This window comes from Podarcis tiliguerta, assembly GCF_965153285.1.
Source record: "Podarcis tiliguerta genome assembly, chromosome: 3".
In the NCBI taxonomy this organism is placed as follows: Eukaryota; Metazoa; Chordata; class Lepidosauria; order Squamata; family Lacertidae; genus Podarcis; species Podarcis tiliguerta.
This window is the reverse complement of record NC_139536.1, coordinates 15,606,868-15,621,786: the sequence shown is the minus strand read 5'-3', so window position 1 is coordinate 15,621,786 and position 14,919 is coordinate 15,606,868. Positions and strand designations below refer to the sequence as shown.

The 14,919-nt window shown below is 38.9% G+C and overlaps 1 protein-coding gene across 3 annotated transcripts in view; it reads left to right on the top strand.

Annotated features, from left to right (window-relative positions):
* The window catches only part of ACSS1 (acyl-CoA synthetase short chain family member 1), a 31,859-nt gene extending 19,573 nt beyond the window's left edge, over positions 1–12,286 (top strand). For all 3 annotated transcript variants that reach the window (XM_083432858.1, XM_083432860.1, XM_083432859.1), the window contains 8 exons: positions 158–295; positions 1,606–1,698; positions 6,679–6,791; positions 7,153–7,279; positions 7,754–7,881; positions 8,482–8,545; positions 9,682–9,800; positions 11,090–12,286. In XM_083432858.1, the coding sequence (XP_083288984.1) occupies positions 158–295; positions 1,606–1,698; positions 6,679–6,791; positions 7,153–7,279; positions 7,754–7,881; positions 8,482–8,545; positions 9,682–9,800; positions 11,090–11,266 (959 nt within the window). In that variant the 3' untranslated portion in view covers positions 11,267–12,286. The remainder of the gene's footprint in view (positions 1–157; positions 296–1,605; positions 1,699–6,678; positions 6,792–7,152; positions 7,280–7,753; positions 7,882–8,481; positions 8,546–9,681; positions 9,801–11,089) is intronic.
* Positions 12,287–14,919: the final 2,633 nt, after the last annotated feature.

The following is a 14,919-nucleotide window of genomic DNA, read 5'->3' as shown; positions in this document are numbered from 1 at the left end:
CGAATTATTCTGAGCATGTAGTGCTTATGGGAAGACAGGAGTGCCTGGCGTGCTCTGGTCCATGGGGTCACAAAGAGTCGGACACGACTAAACAGCAACAACGAAGTGCTTATGGAGTTCACAGAAAAATTTAAGATGACCACTTGGAATTTTGCAGGTCGCTACTGGGAAACTGTTCAAAGGTTAAAAATTAATCAATTTTATTGTGCTCCCACTGCATTGCGATTGCTGCTGAAGTATGGAGATGAATATGTAAAGAAGTATGACAGATCTTCCCTAACTACACTTGGATCAGGTGAGAATGCACAATTTAAGGCTTTGTTCCGTTTGAAGTCAGTACTGCTGATTTCTATGGAAGCAGATTTTCCCAGTCCTGTAATAATTTTGAGACAGAGAAGCTTCTTATTTTGTCAGAGATTTATGAGTTAAATCTTAGAAATATCTGAGAGCGTGAAGAGTACAGTGCAAATTTTGTTGACAGTGGAAAATGTCATATTACTCTTCAACTGGGAGGTCAGGATCCATATGTGGATCACACTCTGACCTTACAGTAGCTGGATTGCACCAGTGGGAGCTTTATCTTCTAAAAAAAGGGGAGAGATAAATAATAACCAGATGGAAAAGGAACACAAGGACTTGTGCCCCACTAATTATTTCTAATTTACCTGCCAAAAGTACTTCTAGCACCCAAGAGTCCAATAATTGAGTGGTTAGAGATGCTTTCAGTAGGTAAAGCTTTTCTCACTCTGGCATGACAAGCTGAAACATCCTTGAATCTCTGCAACTATTAAAATTGCAGGAGGCTTTGCTGTCCTTCTTCGCGGCTTAGAGAAAAAGTAGAAATATGCAATCGATGATTGAAGTTGGGACCCATCTCAACATTTGGGATTAAAGATGGATCCTGGAGATGATAAGGAAGAAGACTACTTACACAGCCAGTTTAGTCCTGTGTCACACTCACATTGGAGCTGTGAGTGGACTAACCTTGAAATGGTACGGCAAGAGTGCTATAGAAGCTCCAATTTGAGCACTGAGTACACCAGCCAATAAATTATACTTTATTAATCAGACAAAGCACAAATTCATAGGCTGCTGTATTTGCACGGGCTGGCCACTCTCATACCTCAACAGTAGTAATCTAACTGACAAGATGATGTGAGCTGCCTCTTTTGCAAATATCTGAAGAACATTTTTGATTGTTGCTGTTCTTGGTCTTGTGCACCCAAGTGCTTGTGGCTGTGGAGAAACAACCTGGGAAATTTGGTTCATGACACCCAGCCCCCTCACTCTTTATAGTATCTGCAGTAGATGCAAATACACACATTTCATTTTCAAAACTTCCAAAGTTTTCTGATTTTTAATTCGCGTTTGTAACTTACAAAAATGCATCTTCTTTTTAATTTCATCCTGTTGCTTTATGTCCTATTTTTAATAGAAAGGACAATCAATTCTGAACATTTTTAGCATGTTTCTCTACCAGTTCTTCTTTTTGCTAAACATATCCAGTTCCTTCAGTCATTCTTAATACGATTGTTGATCAGTTACCAAATATAAAATACTTTTGGCAGAACTCGCAATTCTTCCTTTTACTATTTTGGATTTTAGTGGGAGAACCCATAAACCATGAAGCTTGGCAGTGGTTCTACAATGTGGTAGGAGAGGGACGCTGTTCTCTTGTGGACACTTGGTGGCAAACAGGTAAAAATAAATGACAGTTTTAAAAATCTTTCTACCCCTCCCCCTTCACACACGTACACACAGAGCATTGTGCACAATAAACATTGTGTGTTTATTGGGTAGCTGCTAGCATCCTGTTTAAAGCCATCTTATCAGGCTAGAGGAACAAGAAATGGCTTGTGCAACAACCTCTAGGCCTTTGGAACTGCCTGGGGCATCTGACCTTGGTGCAAGTCTTCAAACTACTGACTTCTTAATACTAAGGGAATATCTCTAAATTATAAACTCTCGTTACAAAAGAGCCTAGGGTTCGGATCCCCTGAGCTGTTTCGTGGCAACACCCCTGAAGTTAGTCTATCTAGTTTAAATATTTATTTGAAAATAGAATGATTTTTTCCATTATTGCTGATGCTCAGAAGCAGAAACCTTAATCTCTCAAAAGCTTTATACCCAATGCAAAAACAAATGCACACATTCCTGTGAGAGGATTTATTATTTCCTTTGGATATAAATGGTAGTGGTAAGAATAATTCGCATGGAGTGTTTATGAGGATATAGAATGTGAGTTGATTTGCCACCGTGTTAGCTCAATTGCACATCTCACAATCAATTTAAAAATAGCTCATTAATTGCTGTTTATCCGCTCTGGAACATAGCTCTCTGAAGCAGCAGTATGCCACAAGATAATCAACTTGAACAGGCATAAAGATTAACAAATCAGGCTTTACGAATCCATTTGAAAGCATTTGGATGAGTGGATAAGTGAGAGGGAGATTATGAGTGTGTGTGTGTGTGTGTGTGTGTGTGTGTGTGTAACAGGGAGCTCATTGTGCACATCTTGTGTTAATATATTTGCAAAGTTTGATCAAGCTCTACACAGTAGCATAATTTTCAGATCCAGTGTTCAATGAACCTTCAGCCCTCAAACCAGAGGTAGCTTGCCTTATAGGAGGTCAGATTGTTTGTCCATCTCACCCTGTATTTTCTATTGTGTCTGAGAGTGTCTGCCAAGAGTCTTGGGCAGACGTCTTTCTGATTACCTGCTATGTTTAACTGGAGAGGCCAATAATTTTCAGTATGCAAAGCATGTGCTCCGGTGATAAACTGTGTTTCTTCCCCATTTATTTTGGAGACTTACACAAAATTGAATCTGAAAAGTCTGGTAAAATAAAAATAAAAATCATTTGATGCTAGAAAGACAGCAGCCGGTTCTAGGGGAGCTTTCCTGGGGCAACATTCCAGAGCTATAGCCCTTTCCGGATAACCATCTACTTCACCTATGAAGGCAGGGGAACCTGAACAAGTGTCCCTGAGCCTCAGGTAGTAAGAGTTTAGCAGCTGAGCAGGCTTGTGTGGGAACAAGTTGCCCTTCAGGTAATCTAGTCCCAAGCCTCATAATAATACCAGCATTTAATTCAAGGTTAGCACAGAAATAACCTAAGCATGGAACAGCAAACTCCAGAACATTAAACAATGCAGACTTGCCTGCATTGTGGGCTGAGCAAGATCCAGCTGCTCAGCTCCACTCCCTTGCCTCAGAAGCCCTGAACAGGCTCTGCAGTCTAGCCGACAGAAGCCAAAAACTGACACCAAGGAGGACCAAGGATGTGGGCAAAAACAGTCATAATCCTTTCACCATTTCTGACACCATATTAGGATCTGATTTTTATTCTGAGAGTTTTTTGTAAGGTGCTTTGACAAGACCTTTGAGGTTATATATTATTCTAAACAAAAGTTTGTCACGATGCCAAAAGGATGCATGGAATATGGCTTGGTGCTAAATGCAGCTTGAATATTCAGATACTACTGTGGTTAATGAATCTAGCAAATTTCAAGTATTCAAAGCATTTTGTGTACATTGTATTATTAATCTTAATAGCCTGTAAAGTAGGAATTATTATCTCCCTTTTCAGATAGGTGGCTAAGAATTTAGTGGCTTGTCTATGGGTTGTTGTTTTTTAGGTGAATGTGAAACTTAGGGTTTAACTACACATGCCGTATACATACATGTGCCTTAGGCCTGACACTAGCTTCAGAAAGTTGTTGCTGTTTTTAGTTGAGAAGCAATGGGCTTGGGTAAGGGGTGCTCAACCTTTTCCCTATTCACTATGTCTCTTGCACAGTTCTCTTTCTAGTTTTACTATTCTGCCAATTTCTAAACTGACCTCATCCATCAAGATCCCAGAGCGGTTCTAAAATAATTACATTAACACAATAAAATGTAGTCATTGAGAAGCATTGCAATATAATTTTCTTTGAAGCACCTTTTTAAGATAACCAACAAACCAATAGCACCTAGTACCCAAATCCAATTAAAAAATACTAAAGCAATAACCATTAACTGTTGTTTAAGATGCATACCAATGCAACACTTAAGTTTGAGAGAAAATAATGATAACTGTATGGGAACAATTCTCAAGTTGAAACTTAAGTCTTGGAAGTCAGTACTATAGACTTCATACCCTTTCCCTGTTGAGTGTTGATGTGCTTGTGATTATTTTACATGTGATTTTATTTCTGTTTCCTTTCTTATAAAAGGAGTAGAGTGTTCTGTTTCCCCAGTTAAGCGGACAAACAGGATAAAGGGACTAATGCCTTAAAAGTGCTATATGCACGATAAATAGTAACAATAGCTTTAGTGTATTTTGCAATGATTTGTAATTAGGGCAAACATCCATTACCTTTGAGATATCCCAAATAATTTCCCTGTTAGCATATAAGCCATGTTTGAGCCCTGATCTCCATAAATAGGGGGTGGGGTAGGGAGATGAAGGATTGCTGTTTTGTGCCAACTAGGACAGCCCTACCCTCTCCTTTTCCAACCTTCACAGGGCAATCAGGAGACAAAATCCCTACATATGAATAGCAAAAATTACACATTTACCAGTAGCGCTTCATTTGCAATAAATCACAGTTATCAAAGGAATTGAATACAACTGTTGGATATGGCTTTCTTTATTTGTAGGGCCTAATATTCCGGCGGTTTTATTACTTTTGCTTCTTTTTGTGTATCTGTTAGTGTTAGGCTATAAAAGATCTGATTAAGGTTGAAATCTCTGATCTGATTTAACATTTATCCTGAGAGAAATGAGGAAAGAATGATTAAGAGGCTCAGTCCTGAATTGAAAATAATCGCAGAATGCCCATAATGGGTGGGAGAATCTAATCCTATATAATAATAGTATTTTAGTCTCATAAACCGCTTTTCAAGCAAACCATTTGAAGTGCTGTGAAAACAGCACAAGGAAGCACATTCCATAATATCCTTGCACTTCTATCACTGCTGTTGAAATTACTTGCTAAGTGTATGAAATTGGGTTGAATACAATTTTCTTGGCAGCTTCATGGTGGGGAGAGAAATAAAACAAGCCGCGTCCCTGTATTTTTGCACAGGAACTGATACCTTCCCTATACCAGTCACTGCAACATGTTAAGAACTTGTCCCCAAAGATGCCACTATAGATGCTTTAGTGTGGCTTCATGAAGTAACTAGAGTCCCATTGGCACCAGCATAGCCAGTTGTCAGGGATGATAGGAACTGTAGTCCAAGAACATATGGGAATCTATAGTTACTTGCCCCTCCTTTAAGATGTGCTTGTCTCCCCCACCCAGCAGCATCCATCTTTTTCCATTGTGGATGGTTTGGCAGTCCATATAATGTAGGCTAGAAATCTAAATTTTAACCTGGATCTGCAGGTGGCCATCCTTGCTTTTAACCATTGTGTGGCTAGGGACAGAGACAAAATTGAGTTTGTTAAAAAGGAGCTTGCCAAGGAAAATTTTATGTCCAGGAGAATAATCATTTCTGTGGCTCTTGATAATGCTGGACTTCTGGTGTAGGTCACCCACCCTTGGGAGTCCAGATTGATGGGGTCCTGTGGGAGATGGCATCTATGTACAGTGGTACCTTGGGTTAAGTACTTAATTCGTTCCGGAGGTCCGTTCTTAACCTGAAAATGTTCTTAACCTGAAGCACCACTTTAGCTAATGGGGCCTCCTGCTGCCGCCACGCCGCTGGAGCACGATTTCTGTTCTCATCCTGAAGCAGAGTTCTTAAGCTGAAGCACTATTTTTGGGTTAGCGGAGTCTGTAACCTGAAGCGTATGTAACCTGAAGTACCACTGTACAAAGCATGGTCTGAAGACACATGGCACAGCAGTTTAGTTGAAGCTAAAGTTCTGGTCAGTGCCTGGGAGCCCCATGTATGCTGCCTGGAGTTTTATCATGGGAGAAAAGCACTATATATTTATATGCCATAAATAGATCCATTGCCTATCCATGGGCTTTTGTTAACCTCTCAGGAGCCCTTACCCATACTTGCTCATCATCATCATCAGAATCTAGTCAAGTTGGAATCCACCAACTTGCAATACAAAATGAAGTTTGGGTTCATTCTTGTAATGCCTTTACATGAGCCACCCTACCAATTATTGCTTGTTTCTCCTGGCAGCCTGAGAAGACTAGATTAGAAGCCTCTGTACTGTCACTGACAGATGGGTTGCATCTAGAAATGCTCTATTTCTTACCTTCCAGTGTTCTCTTTCCCGCCTGCCTGCTTGAATGGGAGTGGTTTTTCCGCCCTCCCCCCACTAAAATAAACACAGATCATTTTATTGATGGGGATTTCACTAACTGGAAATTTGGAAAACTGAAAAGAAGCAAGTAAGGCCCCACTATATAACAATGCTTATATTTATGTGTGTGAGTTTGCCTTCAGAGGTTTGAGACTGGGGTGGCAGTCAAATCTTATACCTTCAGATATTCTGCCTCTCAGATGAAAAAGGCTCCCTGCAAGGCATGGATGGTGTGGATTGGAATTATTTGTTATATATTGGAACTGTTTGCAAGGTTGTTCTACGTATTTTTAAAGGATTCAATCCACTTCCCATTGCAATGAATAATAAACCTGCTATTGTTTTTATTGGGGCTACATTGTACCGTAGCCTACAGAAGAGCAGAGGATGAATAGATTTCAATTGCTTTCCACCATTTTTCTTCCAGAAACTGGTGGCATTTGCATCGCTCCTCGGCCTTCAGAAAAAGGAGCTGAGATCATTCCTGCCATAGCAATGCGGCCTTTCTATGGGATTACCCCAGTTCTGATGGATGAAGGGGTGAGATTTATTAAGATATGACCAAAGAACATTCAAAGACATAGTGCCTTTTTGGTATATGTATTGTTCCTAAACTCCCAAATCATTGTCTCATATCTACCTACCTACCTATCTCATTTATTATTTTCTTTCTGGTCAGACCTATCTAGATAGGACTTTACTTTTGTTAGGGAAATTGCTGACTGTATCAATGTTCTCTAGTCTAGGACTTTGATAGAAGGTTGTGGTTCTCTTGCTGGTGATGTCCTAAATTGTAAATATTAATGAAACATACAGTTAGGCAATATAATTCAGCTTCTGCAACATCTCTGTTTACGGTGATTGTTATATTGACAGTTGCTTCTTTTTTTTGGACTCTCAGGGGAATGTTGTAGAAGGCAATGATGTCTCTGGAGCTCTCTGCATAGCACAGCCTTGGCCAGGTATAGCAAGGACCATCTATGGAGACCACCAGAGATTTGTAGAAGCTTATTTCAAAGCTTACCCAGGTGAGAGTGGAAACACTGGTGCAAGTAGCGCACCATAATTTTTGCACAAGCTGCTGACTCTTTTCTTTTGACAGTACTGTATAGCATATGTGACACTTCAAAAAAGAAAGAAAAATCAATTTTGTACCAGCAATTTCTGTACAAGCTGGATATTGCAGCTTGTATTATCCAAGCCAGTTAAGCATATGTGTGCATATATGTAAAGCCAACAGTGATAAAAATGAAAAGTTCTGAAACATATTTACTAATTGGTGTTGTTTATACATTATTTTATGTACATACTTCTAAAATGTCACCTATGACATGGGTCATTTCCTCCCATTTAAAAAAAATAACAATACCAATTAGTGGTTATGAATCATGTTCACACATACAAATTATTCTATAAGGACTAATGGACAGTGCCCATTCTGATGTTGAATTTTAGTGCTGCCATCAAAGGCATTAACTGACACTGCTTGTTTGTTGTTACAGGTTATTATTTTACAGGTGATGGTGCTTATAGAACTAAAGAAGGCTATTACCAGATAACGGGGCGAATGGATGATGTCCTCAACATCAGTGGGCACAGACTTGGAACTGCAGAGATTGAAGATGCTATGGTAATTACTAGGGCAATGAAAAGTGTTGGCCCTAATTAAGTTAAGTCAGTGGGAACATAATTGACCATCGGGGAATCACACTAATCCACAAGATTTTCATTTTAGGGCTTGCTCACCTATTGATATTCATTGACATCTTCATTGTGGCATTAAGAGATAACTTGCTTATGTGGTTACAGATTAGTTACCACAGACAGTCTACCACCTGATATCACCATAAACACAATTATTAAGAAGGAAACGGTTCACACATTTGGTGAAGAGTCAGTGGCTGATGAGAGATCAAGGCCTAGTCTTTTCAAATGGGTTTGAGGGTAAACTCAGGATACCACATCAGACTACATATAAGAAAATACACTTGTATATACAAAACAGTATATTGTGAAGTGGTGTTCTAGCCTAACCTTCTCACTGATATGCCAGATTTGTGTGTGTAGGAACATCTTTTCTTTTTTCCATGGAGTAATGTTCCATTACAGAAACTGCTGGTGGCAGTTTGAAGAACTAGGCCCAAGTGACATGCATACATGAATCTATTAGTGCAACTTGTAAAAGGAAGGTATGAAGCATAACTTTATTTTTTTATTTGTATTTTTAAAGGATGAACATCCTGCAGTACCTGAAACAGCAGTGATTAGTTATCCACATGATATCAAAGGGGAAGGTAAGCAAATGAAATGTTTTGAAGATATTATTCAAATACTTAATTTCATGTTTAATGATTGCTTTTTATAGGGTCATATAAGGAAAGGTATGGTTTAATAGAAAAAAAGAATAGATTCTATTTCAGGTGCCCCTGTTACCAGTTTGTTCAGATGTGCAGAATCAGAATTTTAAAACATACTGCCGGATTAATAGTATTTCATTGAATTGAAATGCTTTTGCTTAAAACATTTAGCAACAGGATTTGTATATGAAGTTTAACAGGGTCAGCTTATAAACTAAATTCATGGTACCTTGATCCAAGAATTCTCGCACAAGGAGTACTGCTTTTGATTTCTGATATTTGACTCTCTTTCTGTACATAAGGAAGCACATGTAGAATAATCAGGTATTTATAAGATTTCTTACCTACCCGTCACGATGTAGAACATGAGACACTTAATATCAGGGTCACGGGTTTGAGCCCACTTTGGGCAAAAGATTCCTGCTTTGCAGGGGGTTGGACTAGACCAGCATTTCCCAACCTTGGGCCTCCAGCTGTTTTTGGACTACAACTCCCATAATCCTCAGTTAGCAAGACCAGTGGTCAGGGATGATGGGAATTGTAGTTTGAAAACAGCTGGAGGCCCAAGGTTGGGAAACACTGGACTAGACAACCCTCATGGTCCCTTCCAACTCCCTAGTTCTATGATTCTAGAAGAACTTTGAACACCTTAGTATTTTGAGGATTCATTACTCAAAATGTGGCATGATTTGGCATTAAAGCTTTTGGTCTTAAGGCTGCAATGCTATACACACTTACTTGGGATTAAATCCCACTTAACTCATATGACTCCCCTTTAAGTAGACATGTGTAAGTCTGCACTGCAATAATATTTTCACAACTGTATCTAAGAATGGTACTTGAATTTTAAACATTTTTAAACAATGAAGAAAAACTACATTGATCAGAACAGGAATTTTAGCATAATTTCTTAACTCAACTAGAAAAGAATATCCTTACAGCCATTGCTTTAGGCAAGACTTTCACACTTCATTGCACTGAGTAATGGGCTATTCTACATGTCTTATGTAGTGAAAAGGAAGAGTCGAGAGTAGTTTAATGTATAGTAAATGAACTGTGGTCCTTTCTTCCAGCTGCATTTGCTTTCATAGTTCTAAAAGATGAGAAAGCACATCCAGAAACGGTTACCAAAGAGCTAAGGGAAATAGTTGCCTCCAAGATAGCCAAGTATGCTGTGCCTGATCATGTTCTGGTAAGTTCTTCAGGATCAGAATTTGTCTTTAATAATATCAGGCTACAGGGGGTCAACATGCATCTACTAACCTTCCTTATGGCACTGGGGACAATTTCTAGAGGAGGAAAAAGTATCTCCCAGACTCCTCTCAGACTAGTTTGTACCTGCCCCTTGTTTGGTTAAAGGGACTTAGCCGTACTCACTTGTTTCCCACTTCCTTTTTTAATGGTGAAATGGGGACAGCTGTTTGTGGGGGCAGGTTGTCCATTATTGACTAGAAGTGCTTGGGCAGTACAATTGATCTACATTTTTCATAGGCTTTTTTCATTTTGGGAATCCATAATTTTAAGAGGAATAACTCCAGTCATGTTTCTTTGAATGCAGTTGCCTTCGTTTAGTAATGGCCAGACAGATTTTTCTTGATTTAGCAAGCACTGCATTAGCCTGATAACCCTTGAACCTGGGGGGTGATTTTCTTTTACTTCCAAAATATATTGTCCTCTGTTATAGTGCTACTGCTGTACACAAAACTTACTTCATGATTAATTCCCTTATAGTCCTTTCATAAAATGGCATTACTAAGCCTTGTACTAAACCCTGGCTTCATATTACTAGACATTTGTTGTTTTTCCAAGCCTAAGTTCCTATTACTTGACTTGTGCCACTGTTATTCTTTGTACATATACCACTTTTCTTTTAAAGGTAGTATCAGAGGTGTCTTTTTGCATATGTTTACATTTACCACTTCATGAACATGGCTAAAAGATCACATAGGCACAAAACAATGGCACTGTCAAGATGCAAAGGGTAACCTATTATAGGTGCTCTGGTCCATGGGGTCACGAAGAGTTGGACACGACTGAATGACTAAACAACAATAAAACCTATTATAAGAATGTGCCATCAGGCTTGGGCTTAAGCAGACCCGTTCCTTTCTTCTATGCATGCAAGGCTAGGAAGTTTAAAGTTTCCTTTTGATGCTTGGTTTCTTGTTATGTCCAAATTCAGGAAAGCTGTCACATCTTCAAGCCATACTTAAAACATACTTGGATCAAACCACAGTTTCAGATTGTGGTGTCTTCCAAGTAACTTTCTTGAACAAACCAGTTTTGCCATTTTTGGACATGGTAGGAAACCACAGTTTGCTCCAAATTGCAAAAGAACACTTAAACTTTTTCCATTTGCAGTTCTTGTAATGGGGGAACCAGGCCAGAGGCTGAAGGCTGTATGTGTCTGGCTTAATTTAACATATTATTGCCATAGTGGTTCACTTTCACAATAACACAATTCTTCCCCTTCTCAAACAGGTAGTGAAGCGCCTTCCTAAAACTCGCTCAGGGAAAATAATGAGAAGGTTGCTACGGAAAATAGTGACAGGCAATGTCAGCGATATGGGAGATATCACCACACTGGATGACTCCAGTGTCATTGAAGAAATACTTGATGCATATGCGAAGTACAAAATTAAGCATCCTACTTTGTAATGAGACTGTGGGGATATGTTCCATTAGAAACTCCGAGAAACGAAAGGAACCATCAAATACGCACAAGTTTTCATGGAATTCTGCTTAATCATGTGAGGCTCAGAAGATTCTCCTTCTGAAAAATACGTATATTACAATACCCTTCGTGTGTATTTCAATGCACTTTGCCTTTCTTTGAAACTATGCAGCATGTAGGTTAGATCCTGATATTTTGGATATCCTGCCTATCTTTTTAAAATACTTTATTAAAACCACACAGAGTGGGAACTCTAAACAGAAAGCATTAATTCAACCTTAAAACCAGTGCCTTGGAAATATTAATCACTCTTTGAACTTACTCTTGGGGGAAATGCTCTCTTCTGAGTAACCCATGATATCTTTCTGGATACTGCATTCATTAAAAGCAGAGGGACATTATTCATTTAAGTAGAATAAATTATTTTTCATATTTTGTGAAAGCAAATTTTAATTAGGAATAACTGAAAGATAAAATTTTAATAAGGATATATAATATATGTTTATATGGCTTGATGAAAAATGTGTAGAGGAAAAAAAGCATTTCTTCACCTTACATGGAACTTAAAATGACTATAAAACTATCATTTCCTAAAATTAATAATCAGACAAAAATAAAATTGAAAGGAATCCTGTTGAAGCTTATCTGGGAGTAAATGTACACGCCTGAACTCATTGAAAGGGTTTGCACAGAACCAAGAAGAAGGGTGGGAGACAAAAAGCCTCAAGGGGGGGGCATATTAAAAGGAAACCAGAGGGTCTTGGCTGATATTATGGAAATGCAGTATTTCATTGATCCTGTGACCAAATAAATCCGATTCAAAAAATCCTGACCTCGGATAGACACTTTCTGAACATGGAAGTTCTATTTTTGACACAATTTGCTTTTACTGGAAGGGATGCTCATTATCCCTTTGATGATACAGTCATAACACCTCTTAGGATTCCTTTGTATTCAGATTGCCTACTTTTTATGTCCTTTACAAATAAATGTGTTGAGGTTTGTGTCTTTGTATGTATGTATGTACGCAAACACACATGGGGGGTAGGGATAGGGTGTGAAACTGGGTCTTTGACCCGAGTGACAGAAAGCCTAGTTTCGGCCCTGCAAACCGTGTTGCTTTTAACAAACAGAAAATGGAAATAGCATATTTCTGAAAATCTGCATTAAAGATCCTTGTTAACTGTATGTGAAAAAATCTGCTATAGTTTTTATAGCCAGTTATTGTTGATACTTTATGCAAGGTTTATAAAAATATATCAAAACCATATTAGGATTCAAAGGGCTGCAGCTAAGTAATACAAATATTAAAATACCTGAGTTAGTATATTAATTGGACTTTGCCTATATTCCAAAGGGCAGGAACATTTATGAGGTGGTTGAAGTATTTAGGATACAGATCTGTATGTCTTGGCAAAGAGCTTTTGAGCTTGGTTGCAGCTTTTGAACTGGAAGAATTCTTGGCCAAAACCTCAAAACAGGAAGAGACTTATTTTCATTTGCTTTTAAGCATGCAAGGCAATCTTCTTTCCGATCTCTGCCTTTTATTAGGTAGCATAAATTATCCAATGTTGCATTTTGGAGCCAAAAGTAACCGTTGGAAGGCTCACTTCTAGTAGTTTATCCTACCAACACAGAAAATTGGTGCCATCTAATGGCCACTAGGCAGCATATCTTAAGGGAATTGGAATCTCCCTTGATTAAACAAATCTTTGCTGATTTCTAGTCTGCTCGTAATCTATAAAAATATCCACTGTGGCAGTCTAATGTACATTTTCCTACAGAAGGTCTATATAGTCCCCTCATATGTTCCTCAAACACCTGAATATGGCTTCACTCCCTCAAAACTTGGGAAATGATAAGGGCAGCCAGCACTCCCACCACAGAACAAGATGAATGATAGCCTCTCTATTTTTGTGGAATGTATGCTTTACATACAAATATTCTGTATTAAAACAGCAGCTTCTGCGTGAAATTGAAACCTATTATGCATTTATTTAATTAAAAATGCAATTAATAAATTTGAATATCATTTTAAAAATTCAAATCGGTTTATCAATTTTAAAACCAAATTGTGCTATTCTAATTAAAAACAATTACAGTTAATAAGGCTAAGGGTAAAAGTTTATCCAAGAAATGCTGAAAAAGTCTGGTCAACTGGTTTAAGGGATCTCCTGGTACACAAAGTTTGCTGGTGGGCTGTCCCTTGTATATGGATCCCCTCAGACATATATAGTGCTGGTAGTAGCCGCAGCAATCTGAGGGTGACTGAAAGCTAGCATATTAGTAATTTTTCACAATGCCCTGGAATGCCAGCTGTAATGTTGTTCCTGGGAATTATGGGAATCAGTAACTAGTCACTGATAGGCCCTGCAGTTGGAAGCCCAGGTCAGGTGTTAGTGATGGTGCTGGTCTCTGGAAACCTTTCTAGGATGCCCAGGTGTGCTAGAATATCAAAATGCTTTCTGTCAGGGATGAGCAGCCCTTTTCAGCTAAAGGTAGCTCTTCCTTCTGGTCAACAACCGCATGCCAATAGTGGGTGGGTCCAGAGTCAAAAGTGTGAATGAAATCTTACCTTTGGTACAGTAGGCTGGGTTCTAAACACACTCTTCACTAGCCTCCATCCAGATAAGCAAAAGTCATGATCAAAACTCAAGCACGTGTTCCAGCCAGTCAGAAACCGTGAGGGTATGGACCAGAGCAAGTGAGGAGTGTGGCCTACTCAGGAGAATTTTGAGGGTCTGACGGAGGGTGTTGCATTTGCTCCCCAGGGGCTGCAGCTACCCACTTCTGCATCAAGTAATAGAATACTCATTTAAGCCAGAAAGTGCACTTAAGATTCCTCTTGCAACCAATGTTATATCTAAGGTAATATACAGTGCTTTTATAAAAATGCTTAGGGGTACTCTTATTTTCCTACTCGTATTGAAATACTGCCCCTCAATGAGGCAAAACTTAGATTGACAAAATGTTCAGGGGTATGCGTGCCCCTGCATCCCCCCATAAAAAAGCACTGGTAATATATACCATTTACAATTGCAGCAGCGCTCAACTTGACAAAGCTGAGTTACATCTGTATTGCTGCAGAACCTGTCTCTACTCAGACCCTCCTAAGCTGAATTTATTTGATGAAATGTAATTCAGGCAGCGTCCTGGTAGCTTGAAATGTTTCCCTGACGATGTGTGAATATTTCTATTTCTGATGTTGCATATACACCCACTAATGCTTTGGGCTCAGATACCCAACTTGCTCAGGTACAGTAAACTCCAGAGGTTATTCCCTCCCAAATCACCTGTTTATATTAATTAATTATTATTATTATTATTATTTTATTATTATCATCATCATCATCATCGTCATCGTTACATTTGTACACCACCCTTCATCCAAAGATCACAGGCAGGGCGTTTCATGACATAAAAATCCAAAACAGAAAAACAGAAGACATAATAAGAACAAAAACAAACCAATGTGGACATTTAAACACATTGCAACTGCCCGTTCCTAATGCAATGACGTTCTAAGTTCCATTTTCCTCGCGGGGAAAGATATACGCCTTTGACTCCACCCCCTAAGCATGCAACTGTGACACCGATTGGGCAGGCGCAGGGAGAGGGGGCGTGGTGGGTAGTGTGT